This window comes from Bos taurus, chromosome 2 (assembly GCF_002263795.3).
Source record: "Bos taurus isolate L1 Dominette 01449 registration number 42190680 breed Hereford chromosome 2, ARS-UCD2.0, whole genome shotgun sequence".
NCBI classification, from domain to species: Eukaryota; Metazoa; Chordata; class Mammalia; order Artiodactyla; family Bovidae; genus Bos; species Bos taurus.
Genome location: NC_037329.1, coordinates 85,858,231 through 85,878,026, shown reverse-complemented (window position 1 = coordinate 85,878,026; position 19,796 = coordinate 85,858,231). Strand labels below are relative to the sequence as shown.

At 44.2% G+C, this 19,796-nt stretch overlaps 1 protein-coding gene across 10 annotated transcripts in view; it reads left to right on the top strand.

The window, feature by feature from the left end:
• The first annotated feature begins 810 nt into the window (after positions 1-810).
• The window catches only part of ANKRD44 (ankyrin repeat domain 44), a 311,687-nt gene continuing 292,701 nt past the window's right edge, over positions 811-19,796 (top strand). For all 10 annotated transcript variants that reach the window (XM_015458628.3, XM_015458622.3, XM_015458620.3 and 7 more), the window contains exon 1: positions 811-919. In XM_015458628.3, coding sequence (XP_015314114.2) covers positions 893-919 — 27 coding nt within the window. In that variant the 5' untranslated portion in view covers positions 811-892. The remainder of the gene's footprint in view (positions 920-19,796) is intronic.

Below are 19,796 nucleotides of genomic sequence, written 5' to 3'. Positions count from 1 at the left end.
GTCTAGCTGGGAGGCAGCTGGAGAACAAGGTGAAAGGGCCAGAGCCCCAGGTCCCTACCCTCCAAGCGTTTCACAAAAACTAGCTAAAGAATGAGTCAGGGTCTCCCTGTTAAACAAAGAGAGCACCAGCCTTGTGGTCCCTGACCAGGTGGGATAATTTGAAGCGCTGGGAGGATTCAGGACTAGGGAGAGGTTTAGAGGAAGGCGTGTGGTCCAATCTCCCGGTTTGAAATTGGCTACAAGTGAATGCAGCCTTTATTGCCCCTTGGGTGTATCCATAGGGAGTGCTCACGAGGTTGTGTGTGTGCGTGGTGGTGGGGGGGGGGGTGGTGAGACAGAGCGAGGGGAGGGGTCACGATCAGCAACCCCCCACCCTTCCCCAGCCCGGGGGCCTCTAAACGTGCACGCCCTGCGTGGGGGCAGCGTGGGCGGCCCGGGGGCCCGGTCCCTATAGCCCGCGCGCAGTGTGCAGGTGCCGAAAGCAGGCGGCAGTCTGACCCCACCGTGGCGCGCCCGGTGCGGGAGCCGGCGAGCACCCGGAGCCGCGGGCTGCGAGGCGCGGCCGCGGGCGGCAGGAGGCAGCGTCGGCCCAGGCGGCGCGGCGGCGAGCGAGGCAGCGCGCGGTGATGTCAGTGGCGGCCCGGCTGGCAGCAGCCGGTACTTCCTGTATAAAGGCGGGCGGGCTCGGCTGCAAACCCTACTAGCCAGTGTCAGCCTCTCGGCGGGAGGAGGAGGAGAAGGCGGAGGAGGAGGAGGAGCAGGGGGAGGGCTGTCAAATTCGGGAGCCAGATTTTTTTCCCTTCCCTTGGCAATCCCTTCCGCTTCCCCGGCTCCTGGAGTGACATCTGCGGACCGGGGACCTGTATGTGTGTGCGCGCGAAGGAGCGGAAGAATGGCAGTGCTCAAACTCACCGACCAGGTAGGGGGCGGCGGCGCCAGCGGGCGGGACGCGCGGGCGCAGGGCGGCGCGGAGCCCCGGCGGGGGGATGGGGGCGCGGCACGGAGCGCGCCCGCGAGCTGTTTACTCGCGGCGAAGGGGAGGAGTGTGTGCGGCCGCCGGCTGCTCAGAAAGCCGGCGGCTGCAGCCCTTCTCCCCGGCTCGGTCCCCGCCCTGGGCCGTCGGAACTGCGCGCTCGGCTCGGCGGCTGGGGCGCCCCGGGGGCTGGGGAAGGGGCGCCGGGGCTCTAGCTGGGGTGCGGGGGTGCGTTGTCCACGGGCCCGGGCTGGGCAGGGGGAGGGGAGGCTCGAGGTGCTCCTCCGGCGCTGCGCAGCTTGGGCTCCGCCAGCCCGGGCGGGCCGGAGAGAGGCTGGTGCGCGCCGCCGGGAGGAGGAAGGTGGATGGAGAGGGAGAAGGATCGCAGCCTGGGACCCTTTTCCCAGCCAAGCTGGAGACCGGCCCAGACCGCGGCTCTCGTGTGGTCGGGCTGTCTTTATCCTTTTGACATGACACCCCGACTTCCTCTTTGGTAGCCCAGAGGCTGTGTGCGTGGTGCACGATGGAGATCTCTGGCACGGCTGTCCCTAGAGGAGGTGAAGTTCGGCCCGGGGTTCCACTCACAGACGGTGGGCTACCCTCTGCCTGTGTTCATGAGCTTTGTCGCTTTCCGTCTAAGCCATAGCACGGGGTAGCTCTGGAGCCCTTTGCCTGGAGAGGTGGGGATGTTTGCTGGCTCGGTTGACGGTCCTCGCTGGAGGTCTGTGGCACGAGACGCCCCTACCTTTGCGGACGCTGCTACTCTGAGGGCATTGACACTCCCAAGCGCCCAACCAAGTTGTATGACAAAACTCTGTAACTCCTTCTACGAAAAAAGGAAACAGCTTCCTTTTATTTCTTTTGCCATTTATTCATGGATAGTGAAATGAACATTGTTTTGAGGTCCTCGTAGGCAGAGAGGCAGACTTGACTTTGACACAGGCGGTCAAACATGCCAGTCCTTGGTGTTTTAAACATCTCATACTTCTCAAGTGGGTTGCATCTGGTGCCTCCCTGTCCTCAGTATCCAGCCAGAACTTCCTGAGACTTAAGTGCAATCAATCACCACATTAATTTGTTCTCCTGCCTTGAGAGTCAAAGTTTTGCTTTGCTTTCTGTAAGTATTTACAGGCTTTAAAATTTTTCTTTTTATATGGGGGAGGGATCACTGAATTAAAATGAACGTTATTGTTAAATTTAGCAGGAGGAGCAGCTGTTAGTGATGAATCTATTTGTTTCCATTGGTTCCAGAGCTTTTAAGAGTACTTGTAAGTTGATATTAGTTTAGCCCTCCCCCCAACTCCCCACCTTTTAGTCACATACTTTGACAACTGTTAGACATTTGTTTTAAATCTTTCGATTTTAGTCTGCCTTGGTCATGTTATCTTTTGTTATTGCAAGTTACTATACTTCTCTGTTAATTTCTAAATATTCATCTTCAAAGTACACAAAATGCTTCTAATAGGTGTTGTCATTTTCACATACACAAATGAATTTTACATAGAACTTTAGAGCTGGAAGGGATGCCAAAGGTGATCTTCACCCAAATCCTTAATTTTTTTAATGAAGAAACTGAGGTCTAGACCAGAGAAGCATGTCTTCCTCAAGGACACAGCTCTTGACTTGCAGGGCAGAGATGCACTCCTGTCTCCTGCCTTCCAGATTCCTGTCCTTTCTTCTAGGGATGGTTGATACCTCCTTCTGTCTTGTCATCGGCTGTGTTGAAAGGCTGACAAGAAGGCATCCTCTGATAAATCAGGATCAACACTGGTGAAAAGCATTTTTTGATTTTAGAAAGTTATTCTCCAGGACTTGGCGGAGTAGAACTTTCAAAGAGTTTCTCTTTTAAAGTGTTTTTGAATACATCCCTACCCTTCCCCCAACAAACCAGTCTCCCTGTGGAGGGCAAGAAAGGGTTGTATAACGTTTATTTGATTCCATCTCGTGATGCATAACGGGAAACTAAGGAGTTCTGAGATTGATGGACACCTAAAAGTTGACAGCCTATGGGGCAAAGCCTGAGGGAGAGGAGGTGGACTGGGTGGGGTAGAGTGGTGAACAATTATGGTTTCTGGGAGGCCTTAGGTCCAGGAAGTGTGTGGTCTTTCTTGCCTTATATAGTCTTACCTTTTAGTTTGAAACTCTAAATTCTTAGAAACTGGTTCTTAACCTCCTCAGAGGCTTAAAAACCCTTTGCTTAAACTCCTACTACAGGAACTTTGCTTCACCGTTATGGTAGGGAGCCACCTGCTTCAGATCTGGACCTTAGAGTTTGTAGAAATGCCTCGCTCTCCACTCAGCTGTGTGTTAAAACAATCACATGTTAATTCCCTCTCATTTGTGTAATGCCCTGTTTGCAAGGTGGATCTTGTTTTTGTCAAAGTTCTTGGACTTTTAGTATGAAGACACATTTTTGTGTTAATAACCTGAATCACTAATTGTCTTGGCTTTTTTATTATTTAGGTTTTTGTTTGTTTTTGAGTTTTGTAATTTGTTTAATTGATGTAACTGATTTATAATAGATAAGTTTCATGTGTACATGAAAGAATTGACATTTCCTGTCCTGCTGAAACTGGGTGCAGGAGATTGCTGGCGATGGTGGTCACCTCCTCGGTAGTCAGTCCCTTGCTGACATCTCTGTCATGCAAGAGGAGGAAAATGCCTTTTCCTGGCTCTGTTTTGGGTGAGTTGAAAGGAGGAAGGGAGAGGCAAGTGTGGGGTTTAGTTTTTTTTTTTTTTTTTTCTTTTTTCACTATGAAAAGGAACTAGGAGCTATTGCTGCAAATAGATTTGGCATTGAGCACTTCTGCATTTGTAACTGTGTCTCTTCTGTTTTCCCCTTCACACAATAGACATCATTTTTCTTACAGCTTTAGGGGGACTGATCTTCCTGGTTTGCCAAGTCTGATGGGTTTTCAAGGATATGGGACTTTTGGTACTAAAACCAGGAAATTCTAGGCAAATCAGGACAAGCTGATCACCCTATACAGCACAGAACACACTCACCTATGTAATAACATAACAAGGTAATTATTTCCTCATTGATGGATATTGGGATGTTTATATATTTGTAAAGTGAGATAATTTTAAGTTTGGGAAGAATTTCTTTACATCTAAATGTAATACATCTTAGTTAAAGATAGATGTGAAATTCCTTGCAATATTGAACTTTATGGGATGAGGGGGGTCTTCTTTATGTCCTATAGTGAAGGCATTGCAGTGATTTTAAGAATGTCGTATCTTCAACCTAGCCTGGTGCCCCCTCCCCAAAGTTTTTCAAAGTTCTGAAGCAGAATGGTAAGTTCTGTCGGACCTTTGAAATGTTCACCATTCTTTCCTGAATTTGCTAGTGACAGCAGAATGCCATCTCCTTCTCTAGGACTCTTGCTGTAGGTGGCCCTTTTTGGAGCTTCCTGCCTGGAGGCCTTCTGGTTTGGTGTCCTCTTGCCAAGTCCTGGCTCACATTTTAGTCACTCACCTCCTTGCCAAAGGCAATGGCTGGCAGCTGTGGCAGTGGCAAGAAACTGAAAATCCTGCAACTTTGAAAGCAGCGTTTCTAGCCCATAGTGTGGGGCTCGTTACATATTTTACTGGGCTGCCCTTGTCCTCCCAGCAGCGCTGGGCTTATAGCAAACTCTGTGTCCAGTCCTGCCTTCAGCAGAGAAGGGAAAATAAAAGCTTCATTCTTTGGACCCTTCTCTGGTTGTTTTGAGATGCAGTCACGTGGTTTGGGGAGTGCACTTGAGGACTGGTGTTTCATGGCCGAGACCTAATAATGGCTTACATTATTGTGATCTTATTATATGCTGGGCCCTTGCCGTGAATCATCTGTCTTAATCTTACAGCCATACAAGGAGGTAGGTGGTGGTGTGATTCCTGCTTTACAGATGAATAAAGAGGCTAATTGACTTGTTCGAGGTCACATGCCCAGTAAGTGATGGAGTGCAGTGTCCTGCACAGCAGTCTGATTGCACAGGTGGGGCTCTAACCACATGGCTGTACTTACAATAGTTGAAAGGGCAGTGTAGCTGAAGCCCTTACAGATGCCCGCTCTTCTTTACCGGGAAGCCATCAGGTGAGCCAGACTCCCACAGTAGGTATGGCAGAGTCAGGAGCTGTTCTGAGGTCTCTGCTCCTGCCAGACTAGTGCCTGGCTTATCCTATTTGCCTTTCACCTCCCTACCCTAGAGAATGATGTGTTGATTGGTGAGTTGGTGATTTTTTTTTTTTCTTGGTCATTAGCAAATAAACTATGATCATTGTAGAAAAATCAGAAAGCTAGATAACCAAAAAGAAAACCTGTTTAAACCATCTGAAGTCTCTATATCTGTATACTCAGAGCTACTCTTGACAGCTTGATATATTTCCTTCTAGTCTTCTGTCTAGGTAGCCAGGTGAGAATTTAAAATTTTCCACCTGATGATATCTTTCTCTTGAGCGTAAAGGTTATACCTATGATGTTTAGACCAGTGGCTTTTCCAAATAAATTGAAATTTATGCCTGTCAATAAACTGGCTGCTTTAGTGTAAATACAACAGCAGTACACAAGGTCTAGCCCTGGATTGACTGAAACTGTTTTTAAGATTTCAACTTTTACTTCCTCTTTTTCTCTAAACAGAGAGTAAATATAAACTCAAAAAAGGCACACTTGTTTGTGCCAGCAACAGGCCTGAAGCATTTTTTAAAAAGATTCCTGTGTCGTCAATATAATGTGAATTTTTATAGGTGAAAGTAGAACATGAAATAATTTAAAAACAGGGGCTACAGAGATCTGATAATCTGTGGTTTCCAAATTGCATAAACTATGGTTCTTTTTGTTTTTTCCCAAGGAAAATTCCATATTGAAGCTCAATATATAATAGAGGTTGGTGGGAGTAGTAACAAGGCCCTTTCAAGGATTGTTTGCATTTAGTATTATTTGAAAACGCCCTGTAAAACTGCTGGTGACTGGGTCAGTTTTTTTTTTTCCCCCTGAAACACTATGTACTTCAAAAACAGATATGTGTTTATGGTTGATTAGGAGTTACATAGAACATGGATGGCTATATTATTTTGATTCAAACTGGGACACCTTTGAGAATGATACAGGGTACTATTAAATATTAGGTTGAGGAAACAGGTGTGGCTGTCCCCAGTGAACCTGGACACATGGGCACACCACTTAGACTGTGTTTGCTCACTTCAGACTTAACAGTAATAGTGAGACCAGTCACTCTCTTTCCAGTCTGAAGCAGGTATAATAAAGACTATTTTATGACCTTATGTAAGGCCAGAGTTGGAAACTGGGTTTGTTCTCATGTATTAGTTCTGACCAGTTAGCTAGGAATGGGTGGGTGTGGGGGGTGGGGAGGGGAGATTTCAGGAGGAATATGTCAGAAGCACTGTGGCTCTTGCAGCCAGAGATGGGGAAACTGTGATGATTGATAATCATTGTTTGCTGTGGACATAGGATAAGGGAGAGGTGACATATATTGTGCCTTAGCCAACCCTTGGCCAGTCAGATTAACCTCTGTGGGCCTGCTGCTGCTAAGTCTCTTCAGTCGTGTCCGACTCTGTGTGACCCCATAGACGGCAGCCCACCAGGTTCCCCCGGCCCTGGGATTCTCCAGGCAAGAACACTGGAGTGGGCTGCCATTTCCTTCTCCAGTGCTTGAAAGTGAAAAGTGAAAGGGAAGTCGTTCAGTCATGTCCGATTCTTAGCGACCCTGTGGACTGCAGCCTACCAGGCTCTTCTGTCCATGGGATTTTCCAGGCGAGAGTACTGGAGTGGGGTGCCATTGCCTTCTCCCTGTGGGCCTGAGGCTCCTCTTTATAAAATGAAGAGAGTGGACTGGCTGCCTCTCCAGTGCCCAGGCTCCACCCCCTTGCTGTGTGGCTTAGCCCTCCATGGGTGGTGGTGGTGCTGGTGGTATAGTGGTATAGATAATTGTCTAGTACTCTGTTAATTGGGCCAAGCAAAGAAAATAATCATGTAGTCCACCTTTGGGCCATTTTAAGCTGTACTAAGTCAACGTTTGCTTATATTTCTTGGTTCTCGTTTGTCTCTAATCCCCTCCTTCACACCCCTGTGTAACTTTCTAAGGTATCTTTTTTTTTTTTAAATTTTATTTCTTTATTTGGCTGTTCTGGGTCTTTGTTGCCGTGTGGGCTTTTCTCTAGTTGTGGCAAGCTGAGGGCTACTCTAGTTGTGGTGTGTGGGCTTCTCACTGTAGTGGCTTCTTTTGTTGCAGAGCATGGACTCCAGAGCACAGGCCCAATAGTTGTGGAGCACTGGCTTAGTTGCTCCGCAGCATGTGGGATCTTCCTGGATCAGGGCTGGAACCCCTCCTTGTCTCATGCAACGTTTAATCACAGTTGTAACCTGTTTCTAAAGATTTCTATGCTAAATTGCTTTAATTTTGCTTTCATTTATTTTTAAAATAACTCGACTAGAAATACAAAGATCTGGATTCTACTCATGGTTCTTTTTCTCATAGTTGTGTAGCTTTGGACAACTCCTGGCGTTAGTTTCTTTGTTGCATGGGAGTGGGTGGGTGGACGGTCTTCTAAATTCTTCCAGCATTCTAACATTCTAAGAGAGCACCCCAGGTACTTCAGTATCAACCTCTTCTAAACTCATGGAATCTAGTTTCAAAAAGTATCTGCCTTCCATGAACTTCTGATTTTCCTTCCAGCAGCCACAGTTCTGCCTGAGAATCAGGGGTCCTTTCCTCTAAAATGCCATCTTCTAGGGCATGTTCAGAACCTTTAGGGCTTTTTTCAGTGTGGCCTTTGAGACTCCTTGAGCCTCTTGCGGGCAAGGGGAGCAAACTTGTAGACCCCAGGTTTTTCTGTTGAGAGCTGTGGTGAGCTGGGGCCGCTGTGGTCTTCAGCAGAGGGGGCTGCTTTAGCAAACAGCCTGGATTCTCTTAATCCTGTTCTGTTGAACTCCACCATAACATCTGGGTCTAACAAGTCTGTTTCTCAACCATTGGCCCCACCCAGACACTGTGTGCAATGGACCCAAAGGCCACAGACTTTTACAAGGAGGGAATTCCTACATACGATCAACATCCTCTGTATGGTAGGTACGCTCAGTCTGTGGAGGAAACTTGTTTTGGTGTCTAAGACTGGCAGAATGAAGAGAAAGATGGTAAGTGAACACAGGACAAGTGTTACAACAGAAAGCCAGGCAGAAATTCAGGTCACCTGACACAAGTCCACCAAGCAATTATTGTTAAACAGTGGTCTCCAAGAGAAGGGGGGCACCTCCACTCCAGGGCTGAGTGGGATGTCTTATTGAGTGTGAGAAAGAAAATATTAGAATATTTCTTTTAAAAATCCTTAATTATTTTTTATTTTTAATATATGTTGTATACTAGTGCTATAAAAGCCTCTCAGCTCTCCTTTCCACTTTTTGCCACCTTGGCCAAACTATCTCTCAGATTATTGCGGTAGCATTCTGATCAGTCTTCCCCATCCAGCCTTGGCCCCTGGACTCTATTCAGCATAGCTATCAGTGGGATGGATCTAAGATCACGTAGCTTCCCTGTTCAAAGCCCTCCAGTCTCAGCCAGAGTAAAACCTGTTGTCTGGGGTGTCACACTGGGTCCCCTCCACTCACCTCTGCCACTTACTTGTGCAGCCATGTCTCTTCTGGTCTCTCCCTGGCTCCAGCACACCAGCCTCCTCACTATTCGGTGTGTCGTAGAGCTCTTAACGTTCGGGTGTTGCTGTGTGCCAGTAACCTGCCCAGCCCAGCCCAGCCCAGCCCACTCCACATTGGAACTGTTAGTGGTCCTGCTTGGCCGTTGGTTGGCACCACAGTGGGCGCTGCCTACAAACAGCCAACTGTCAATGAGCTACCACTCGTGGTCCTGCTCAGCAATTGGTCGGCACAATGGGGCCCATCCCCCAAGGAGCTAACTGTCAACAAGCCACGGTTAGTGGGCCATTCAGCCAACAGTTGGTGGGAGTGGTGGTTGTCAGGTGGAGAGTGAGGTAAGAGGCTGATACCAGCCTTCTCCCTGGAGCCTTCCAGCACACCCACTGGCCTCCAGTTAGCAGGTGAGCTGGGTGGCCCAGGGAACATGCTGGGTGCTCTGTCCTGCAGGGCTCCAGAGCCCTCACCAAGGCCACCCACTAGCCTTGGCACAGGCCTTGAGGCAGCAGTGAAGCTCTCCCCCATCCCTGTCTCTGCAACCTAATAGCAGCAGTAGTCTGCATAGGTTGCAGTCTGGGATACCTGCATTCCCTGTACCCCGCTTTGGATGGCATGAGGAACCTGAGGGCCAGTTGTGTCCTGGGCGCCCGGCTTCATCAGTGATAATGGCTGGGCAAGACATGGGGACCTGGCCCTGAGGGAGCTGCCAACTGAGATCTCTCTTCTCTTAGCCAGGATCTGGACCTCGAAGGGTGGAAGTTGAGCCTTGGGACTTTGTCCTTTCTTGTCAGAACGGAGAATAATGTTTGGTGAAGATTTACAGGAACATTGTTACCTGACCATGGCTTGACTTCAAGAGCAAAAGACCTGATACCAAGAAGTTTGCAACAACTAACCACACACCTCCCTCACCTTTCCTAGAAACGAGCTTTACTAAAAGCTTTTGGGGAGTTTGGGGTTTTTAATGCATGAGCCACCCGTCTCCTTGGCATGGCCCTGCAGTGAACCTTGTTCTGTTCCAAGCTCCGTTTTGGTATTGTTTGACCTCACTGTGCTTTGGGCACAGGTACAGGGTTTCAGGAACAATTGGTCAGGCCAGGTGTACTCCTGCCTCAGGCGCGACTTCCTAAATGCTGAACAGAATGAACAACAACAACAAAAATCTTTGCTCTATTACTTACAAGCATTTAGAACAGTGTAATGCACACAGTGAATGCTCAATGACTATTTGAGTGAAATAAATATGTATATATGTGTATATGTTTATACATTCATGTTCAAAAGATTTTTACTCATGAGGTACTCAAAAATTTGGAAAAGCTTCTGTAAGCAGAGCTTCTTGGGCTTCCATTCAAAAGTAAATTTTTGGCCCCAGTTCAGTTCAGTTGCTCAGTCGTGTCTGACTCTTTGTGACCCCATGGACTGCAGCACGCCAGGCTTCCCTGTCCTCACCAACTTCCGGAGCCTACTCAAACTCATGTCCATTGCATTAGTGATGCCATCCAACCATCTCATCTTCTGTCATACGCTTCTCCTGCTTTCAATCTTTCCTAGCATCAGGGTCTTTTCCAATGAGTTGGTTCTTTGCATCAGGTGGCCAAAGTATTGGAGTTTCAGCTTAAGCATTAGTCTTTCCAATGAATATTCAGGACTGGTTTTCCTTTAGGATTGACTAGTTGGATCTCCTTGCAGTCCAAGGGCCTCTCAAGAGTCTTCTCCAACACCACAATTCAAAAGCATCAGTTTTTCAACACTCAGCTTTCTTTATAGTCCAACTTTCACATCCATATATCAGTTGGCCCCATCAGAAGATAAAATATCATTTTTGGTCTTTTGTTTATTTTCTTGTTTCCCCTCTTTTTAAATTTGGATGGAGATAGGTTTACATTGTATTTAGTTCTGAGCAAGTTCCATTTCTTCACAGGGAAAGCATCAGGGTGACACTAGGAAAAGGGATCCTAAATATTTTGGGAAGGGACACTCACACCCATGGCAAAGTGTATCTTCCATGTATTCAAACCATCAAGGAGTGTTTGAACTCCATCTCCGTGGCAGTATCTCTGTTGGAGTCCTCTACTCCTCTTCTTTCCAAAAAGGATAAGAATAGATAAGACTAGAGAGAATTGGTAATGAGGAGACAAGATAATGGGGAAACAGTGGAAACAGTGGCTGACTTTTTTTGGCTCCAAAATCACTGCAGATGGTGATTGCAGCCATGAAATCAAAAGACACTCCTTGGAAGGAAAGTTATGACCAACCTAGACAGCATATTAAAAAGCAGAGACATTGCTTTGTCAACAAAGGTCCGTCTAGTCAAGGCTATGGTTTTTCTAGAAGTCATGTATGGATGTGAGAGTTGGACTATAAAGAAAGCTGAGCACAGAAGAATTGCTGTCTTTGAACTGTGGTGTTGGAGAAGACTCTTGAGAGTCCCTTGGACTGCAGGGAGATCAGTCCTGAGTGTTCATTGGAAGGACTGATGTTGAAGCTGAAACTCCAATACTTTGGCCACCTGATGCGAAGAGCTGACTCGTCAGAAAAGACCCTGATGCTGGGAAAGATTGAAGGCGGGAGAAGAAGGGGATGACAGAGGATGAGATGGTTGGATGGCATCACCAACTCAATGGACATGAGTTTGGGTGAACTCTGGGAGTTGGTGATGGACAGGGAGGCCTGGTGTGCTGCAGTTCATGGGGTCACAAAGAGTCAGACACAACTGAGCACCTGAACTGAACTGAAGACAAGATAATACTCATGCTTTATGTAATTTGATCCTAATAACATCTCTATGAAAGACTGGCTGTTATCATTCTATTTTATAGATGATGAAAATGAGATCTGAGAGGTTAAGTAATTATGAGTCTGGGATTCAACACATCTGGGCAAGCTTGACTTCAAGTACACATTCTTAGACACTGTGCTTCTGGACTCCTGAAATAGGTGTAGCATCACAAGAGACCCTTTTCCCCGTGGAGCTCATGGTCTTGTTAGAGATGACCTTGAATGCCTTAAACATGGAAGGCCTTCCTCAAATCTTTATTCAATACATATGTACTAGTCTCAAAACAGCTATAGTGCAGGTTTAGACTACATTTTGGGGGTACTAATTAGGGACTCCAGGAGTCCAGAGATGGGTAAAGGTTTCAAGGAGCTAGAGTGAGTCCAACTGGTCCTTGAAGAAAGAAATTATTTAAGCAGCAAGATGGGGGTGGAAGGCATCCCAGATGAGTGACATACCATGTATTTGAGGACTGTGTATTTACTGAAGCACCGGGTTCATTCTAGTAAGGCAGAAGAACTAAAGGAAAAAATAGTTAATGTGCAAACTTGGTAGGAGAGGTGTATGTATATTATTAACAATGAATCTTTCTCACTTGAGTTCTTCTGATAGGTACTATGTGTCCTCTCTTGGAGACCTAAATGAGTTTGCATTTGGACAGAGCTCATTATTTCCATTTGTTGCTTAGGTATAATCTTTTAAAAACTAACTTGTACCCCAGTTTGTTCCAAAAGTACTATAGCATAAGGTAAGGTGTTACCTATGGGTCTTCTGTCTCCATGACACCCTCTGCTGCTGCTGCTGCTAAGTCGCTTCAGTCGTGTCTGACTCTGTGCGACCCCATAGACGGCAGCCCACCAGGCTCCCCCGTCCCTGGGATTCTCCAGGCAAGAACACTGGAGTGGGTTGCCATTTCCTTCTCCAATGCATGAAAGTGAAAAGTGAAAGTGAAGTCGCTCAGTCACGTCCGACTCTTAGCGACCCCATGGACTGCAGCCTACCAGGCTCCTCCATCCATGGGATTTTCTAGGCAAGAGTACTGGAGTGGCTTGCCATTGCCTTCTCCGGATGACACCCTCTAGTACTTGAATAGAATGTTGCAAATATTACTTGTCATGGCAACATTTTTTTTGGATAAACATGTATCCTGGAGTAGCATGGACCTCATTGAAAGAGACTGGATAGTCTTCATGGTGTGGGACGTTGATGGAATAATGTAGTAGGTCTAGAGATAGCCTGTTTTTAACCTAATACATTAAAAAATAATTATTTGTTGTTGTGCTGGGTTTTTGTTGCTGCGTGGGCTTTTCTCTAGTTGGGGCAAGCAGGGGTTACTCTGGAGTTGCCATGCACAGGCTCCTCATTGTTGGCTTCTTTTGTTATGGAGCATGAGCTCTGGGGCACTCGGGCTTCAGTAGTTGCGGCTCCCGGGCTCTAGAGTACAGGCTCAGTAGCTGTGGCGTATGGGCTTAGTTGCTCCATGGCATGTGGGATTTTCCCGAACTGGATATTGAATCTGTGTCTCTAGCATTTGAAGGTCGGAGAAGGCAATGGCACCCCACTCCAATATTCTTGCCTAGAAAATCCCATGGACGGAGGAGCCTGGTGGGCTACAGTCCATGGGGTTGCTAAGAGTCGGACATGACTGAGTCACTTTCACTTTTCACTTTCATGCATTGGAGAAGGAAATGGCAACCCACTCCAATGTTCTTGCCTGGAGAGTCCCAGGGATGGGGGAGCCTGGTGGGCTGCCGTCTATGGGGTCGCACAGAGTCGGACACGACTGAATCGAATTAGCAGCAGCAGCAGCATTTGAAGGTGGATTCTTTACCACTGAGCCACCAGGGAAGCCTTAATACATTTTTTAAGTTAAAAAATGCCGACTATGGGGATTCTACAAAAAGACCTCATTTCTTTAAAAAAAAAAAAACAAAAAACAACACAAGAAAAAGAGAAAATGGAGGGGAAATATATAGATTAAATGAGAATTAAGACTAATTGGATTCTGATGCAAACTTACATACTTCTAAGAGATGGTTGGGGACATTTGGATCCTGACTGGCTCTTTGATGACTTAAAGTATGAATATGGTATTGTGGTTATGTTTAAAAAGAGGATCTTTATTGTAGAAAACAAGAAACCCCCCACAAACCCTTAATATTTGACCAGGACACTTAAAATATTTTAATGACTTACTCTTTCTGGAAATGGTTTTTCTTTCTTTTTACTTCTTCCGGCTCCTTTTGTGCCGCTTCTGAGCCCTTCACTCTCACTTGATGGAGTCTCTTCAGTTGAATTTTTAGAATCCTTCTGATTGTCAGAAAAGCACACAGTTCTGATAGTTTTGTTGACTAAAGCAGTATGCTTCTGAGTTAGTTGTGAGGTTTACCCCACCTGTTGACTTAGTCAAAGTGGCCCTCATGACTCCAGTCAGATATTTGAGTATCTGCCTTAAAGTCACAGGAAGACCTGGCTTTGTTTTTGTGAACTCTTTCAGGGTAAGGTTTTTCCAGGGCAATTTGAGATACTAGAGTTGCCAGAAATCATTTTGTTATAGTTTTTTAAGTCAGCAAGCAGTTATAGGTCTCCATTTTAATGACCCTGCTGTCCCCACCCTCCCCTCAGCCTCTCTTCATACCTGGACAGGAAATGGGTGTTGCTCCTTGCTCCAAGGATTTCAGTGTTTCTTTAGGCGTGCTGAAATATCTTCATTTATTTCTGCAAGTGTGAAAATCTTTCCCTATCCTTCTTAATGGAGTCCAGATATCAGAATAGACTATTAAGTTGAGAAATGGCCAGCTACAACTTGAATAAATGATCCAGTCATGAAGTCATTTAGAAGCCAAGTGAATGTGTTTTTAGGTGACTAGGAGCCTCAGTACAATTATGTCTTAGGGCCCATGAGGTGCATGTAACGTTTAACTGCTAATGCTCCTTTTCTTAGCAGTCAAGAAGGAATAATCTTGTTTTGAGGAGCTCTGTTCTTTACCAAAGTCTTATGTCAAGGTTCTAGGGTACTCTCTTTCTGTATTTAGAATGTTTTAAAATATTGTAACATCACAATGAGCAATTTCCAAAAATATTACATGGGAGTGGCATAGTTAAAAGGATCCTTAAATTGATACCTAAAATCTGGGCTATAAGAACATCTCTGCTCCTAACTAGCTGTATCAGTCTTGCTATGACACCACTTTCCTTGACGATAAAATAGGTATAATAAATACTTGATGGGAAAGTTGTGATAATCAAGTGATATTCAAGTTGTGATAATCAAGCCACTCTGTCCAACAAGTGGCTCACAGTAGGCACTCAGTAGTCTGATCTCTAGTTGGTTCCTCCTCTGTCAGTTTGAAGAGACTAGCTGTCTAGCGTCAATTTCAGTTCTTTAATTTCAATTAAAATAAGATTTTGATTATGTTTTGTTTTAAGTTTATGCCCATTTATCTGGTCAGCTTTCTCTCTAGCTTAAACAATGTTAGTAGGAAGTGTTTTATTATTGTGAAATCTCCATCCAGAGGTTTGAATTGTAGCATTTTTGTCCTTTTTTCTCTCATTTTAAACACATCGATTCACTTAATTTGAGGAATCTTATGTTTAGATAGGAGAATAACTGTGCATTGAAAAAATTCTGAGGTGTTTGCAGTCATTCTTGCTTTAAGTTGTCAAAAAGAACTGAAAGTTACTTATAAGAATGCCACTTCCTATTCACAGAAGTATAGAACGGTGTCTTTTCTGAGGAAGTGTGTAAGAACAAAACAGTTGATAGAGCAGTCTTCGTAAAATATCATCACGATGGAATTTCTAAAAAACTCTGGTAACACTGGTGTAAAACTTCCAGCCTTGAGTGAATAGGATAGAAAACCCTAAATTTCTCTGGAAAAAAAAAAAAAAAGATGTGGTTTAAAGAGATGATAGATCCTTTGTAAAAAGTCACTTTAATTTGGAGTCTTTCTCTTAAAACTACAGAATGCTATTTAGAGAGGAGGTAAGTTAAACATCATTGGATACATGTGTGTATTTTAATTTTAAAGTGTATTTCAGTTGAGTTTATACCCAGTGAAAGTAAAATAAAAAGAAAGGGCAAAATAAAAAGAGTGAAGGGAAAATGAAAATAAGAATTGGTACATTCCCTTCTCCAGGGGTTTGAACCCAGGTCTCCTGCATTGCAGGTGGATTCTTTACTGTTTGAGCCACCAGTGACACCCCACCAAAAAAAGAAAAAAGAGAAGATTAAAGAAAGAAAAATATTAATAGGAAGAGATAAACATATTTTAAAAAAGAGGGAAGGAAGTAGGGGTGAGAGGGAGGTTGACCATGTTGGGCGTTGAAGGTAGGCTGAAGGTAGGCTGAAGTTGGCCGTCCCTTCTCTACTCTGTTCTTTAAAATAATTTTTAACATTGATCTCTGCTCTTTGGCCACATTGACCTTTTTTCTTGGAGTTCTAGGATCTGAATAACCAAAGTGGAGGTTGTTATTTTGGCTGCAGAAGAAATGAGCAGGACTATGTACCCAGAAGACCAGAGTCAGGCTGATGGGTATCTGGCTCATCTTTGGGTCTTCACTGCTGATACAGAACCCTCAGAATCAGTGTGCTGCTGCTGCTGCTAAGTCACTTCAGTCGTGTCTGACTCTGTGCGACCCCAGAGACGGCAGCCCACCAGACGCCCCCGTCCCTGGGATTCTCCAGGCAAGAACACTGGAGTGGGTTGCCATTTCCTTCTCCAATGCATGAAAGTGAAAAGTGAAAGTGAAGTCGCTTAGTCCAGAGTACTGGCGTGGGGTGCCGCTGCCTTCTTGCAGTGGGCAGGCAACTGATAAATTGCTTAACACAGTGGGCGGGCAGGTACTGAAGGCTCCTATTGCTGGTGACTACTTTGCTGTGACATCTCTGATGTTGAACACCCAACTGCCTGTCCATTTGAGTTGAACTCAAGACGGGTATTTCTTCATCACTGCTTTACCTTTTCAATTAGCCTTTCCTGAGATCTAATTCTCATCTCTATTTCTGCTGTGAATTTGCTGGGAGATCCTGTGGTCATCACACCTCTCTGGGCCTCAGTTTTCTTTATGTGCTAAGGACATTGACTAAGATGAGCTGACCCCCCATCCAATCTTCTATGACATTGACTCAGAGGCTGGCAGACCACTTACTGTGCACAGGCCAGGTTCAGCCTACTGCCTACATGGCCTGTAAGAAGAATAGGTTTTACATTTTTAAGTGGTTGAAAGAGATCAAAAAGTAATATTTTGACGCACATGAAAATTATATGACATTCACATTTCAGAGTCCATAAATAAAACAGAATTTAGCCTCCCTCATTTGTTTATGTACTGTCTGTGGGTGCTTTCGGGCCATGAGAGGGCAGTCCTTGTGACGGAGCCTATATGACCTGCAGCATTGAAAATATTTACTGACTCTTTGCAGAAAGTCTGCCAACCCTTGCTCTAATGCAAGCACACACTTGGAAACGTACTCTTCAGAAATTGAGGGCTACCCTCTTACAGCCTTGGTATTACCTAAACTGAACTTTAATTTTGATTTAATTAGATTAAGATGGGGGAGTCTTGACTTTATTATTTTTTTCCAGGAGAAAGCAGAAGCTTAGTTAGCTTTTGTCGTATGCTTTTAATTAAAAAAAAAAAAATCCTCTTTAAACAGTTTGTTTGTACTCAGACTTTTTTTTCCCTCCCTCTAGGAATCACTGTAGAAAAGGAAGTCATGTGTTTATATTTTAAATCATTTGCCTTTTAAACTGGATTTTTAAATTCCACATGTGGACTCAGAAACAGTTAAAATATACTTTTGATGCTCTAAGAGAGCCAAGACAGGGGAGGAGAACTTTACCACTGATTTTTAAGAGTGAAACAGAAATCTTAATATTATTTCCCATTGTGTGCTAAAAATACTATCTTTATCTTTGAGTAGGGACTCCAGATTAACGTGGGCATGAAAATGGTTTTAGTTTTATAGAGAGCCAGTTTAAACAATTAAGTAATTTAAAGGATATAGTTAACTATTACAAATGGAGATTATAAAAGAAATAAATGTCAATAGTATCTACTTATCTAATATTTCTGACTCTTCTGGAAAGTTCTCTCTGAAGCTAAGTCTGATAATCTCTGTGTGCGTTATGAGTTTGGGTGAGTGTGTGTATGTGTGGTTTCCAGTGTTCATGTCATTATAGTTGTAAAGAGAATTTACATTCTATTCTTGCACTTCCAGAGTCATTTGATTTATTCTAAAACTCTTCCTATGCCAGTTCTCTTTGATCTTGGGAGAAGATGGGCACCTTGAATTGGTTAATGAGGAGCAGGGTAGTCAGTCAGCACACGTCATCTTTTTTAAAAAAAATTAATTTGACTGGAGGATAATCACAATATTGTGGTTTTTCATCTAAAAGTTCACTTCATTTTTCTCTTCTGAGCCTATAGAGAGAAAGAATTAAGACTGTAGGGACTTTAAGAAGATTTGTGAAGAAATTCTTGTAGTGCATAACTTTAGAAAACATTGATAGAAACTTTGTACCTAAAGTATCTGAAGACTTCCACCATTTTCTGAACAGTATTATAAAGCATGTGGAGGAGGCAAGTGAACTCTAGAATCCTCCTTTTTCAGAGGGAGTAACAGAGGCCCCTGGATATTGCTTGGCTTACTGACTCTCAGTCGGGGTAGACCTCTTGTTTTTCCTCTAGCTCAGTCTGAGGTGCATTTCGTTTGCCTATCCTGTTCTTAAACAGCACTTGTAAAAACATGTGTCACTTCTACAGTTATATTTAGGATACAGCTTGAAACACTGTATAAACACCCCAGGATAGAGTACTGAAGTCTGCCGCCTGATAATTATTATGTGGTTCTAGAGTCATGTCATCTGTACTCTCCAGATCAGAATTGTTATCCCCCTCTTCTAAGCTGGTCTAGAAGAGTGAACCCATTGTGTACAGGGCCGAAAGAATATTGCCTAATGTTCAACTTGGGGTGAAGAACTGTGATACACTGAAGGCCATGGAAATTCATTCTTGTTTGAAAACATTTGTGACTGGGAAAAGCGCTGAAATTCTAAGGCTTTCCCATGCCCTCACCCCCTGAATACCTCCGAAGTGTTCTTTGTTTTTTGAATTTCATGGGAAGTGTCTGAAATTGCCATCTGAAGAGAATGTTTTTCACAGAACTGCCTAATCTTCAGACATGTCTAAATACAGACGTATTTAATGAGTACTTTCATTTTCCTTCTTACATGGACTCGGCAAGTTCTGTGGTGGTTGAGCCTCTCACTTCTGGTTTTAAGCCATTTTTAGCTCCTTGATTAGTGTGGGGCTTGGGAAGGTGGAAGCTAAGCCATTTATTTGCTCTTCACTTCTAGGGGAAAGTGTTTGTGCCTCCCGCTTTTTAGTGTGCAGGGCTCTGGCGAGCCTGATAGTAGGCTATCAGCAGCTACTAATTGAATGAATGAACGATCCAGCTCCAGTTTCTGCTGCTGTGTTTTCTCCTTCCCCACCATCTTTCCTGGTTCCTTCCTACTCTCTTTCTTCTTTCTGAAATCATTAAAATGAAGCCAGAAAGGATAGGATGTGATTAATATTTTGTTATATAAATAGCCCTAGTAAAAGGCTTGGTGGTGGAAAATATTGCCAAAGTGTTTTAGTGCATGTTTTCCTCCTGATTCCCTGTTAAATAGGAATAATCAAGAATTGTGTGACTGATAGCCCATTGTGTCATGATGTGAACAGATCTGAAATAGCCTCCCCCTAAGTCCCCACCCCCAGTCAAGGAAATAGTACAGGAGGAAATGTTCGGTTATCATTTTTTTTTTTTAATATTTGCAAGATTTTGATGGGCTTTAACCGAAACAGCTCTTTAAAGACTTGCACAGGAAGTCACTGTTAATGTGGGTGTTTGATTTAAAGTATCGAACTTATTCAGGCCCAAACGAGGCAGAATATGATTTTCACCATTGATCCTGCAGGGACCAAAGGGGGGGCCAAGCTGGGTCATCTAATGATGCTTAAGAACAGCTCTGCAACATTCTTTGTCCTCAGCTTTCACCTCTGAAAGATTTTTATAACTATGTTTTCCCTTGCACATTTTTTAGGTTTTCATTATAAATTAAAAAGCTACAAAGGATGTGATTCCTAGTATAATGTAAATATTGACTTTTAAAATAAAGTTATTACTGTTTAAAATGTAAAGAAGGGAATTTAAACACATTGTGATTTGATATACTCCATCATCACTTAAAAATACCAGAACAAGCACTTTAATAGTAGGAACTTTTTACATTGCTCCTTTTCCTCCTTGAAATTCATACTTCCATTCTCCTTTCTCACACAGAATTTTACCAAATGTAATGTGTCAAAAAAAAAAAAAACCACTCTGATTATCCAGTGATACTTTGCAATAAAAA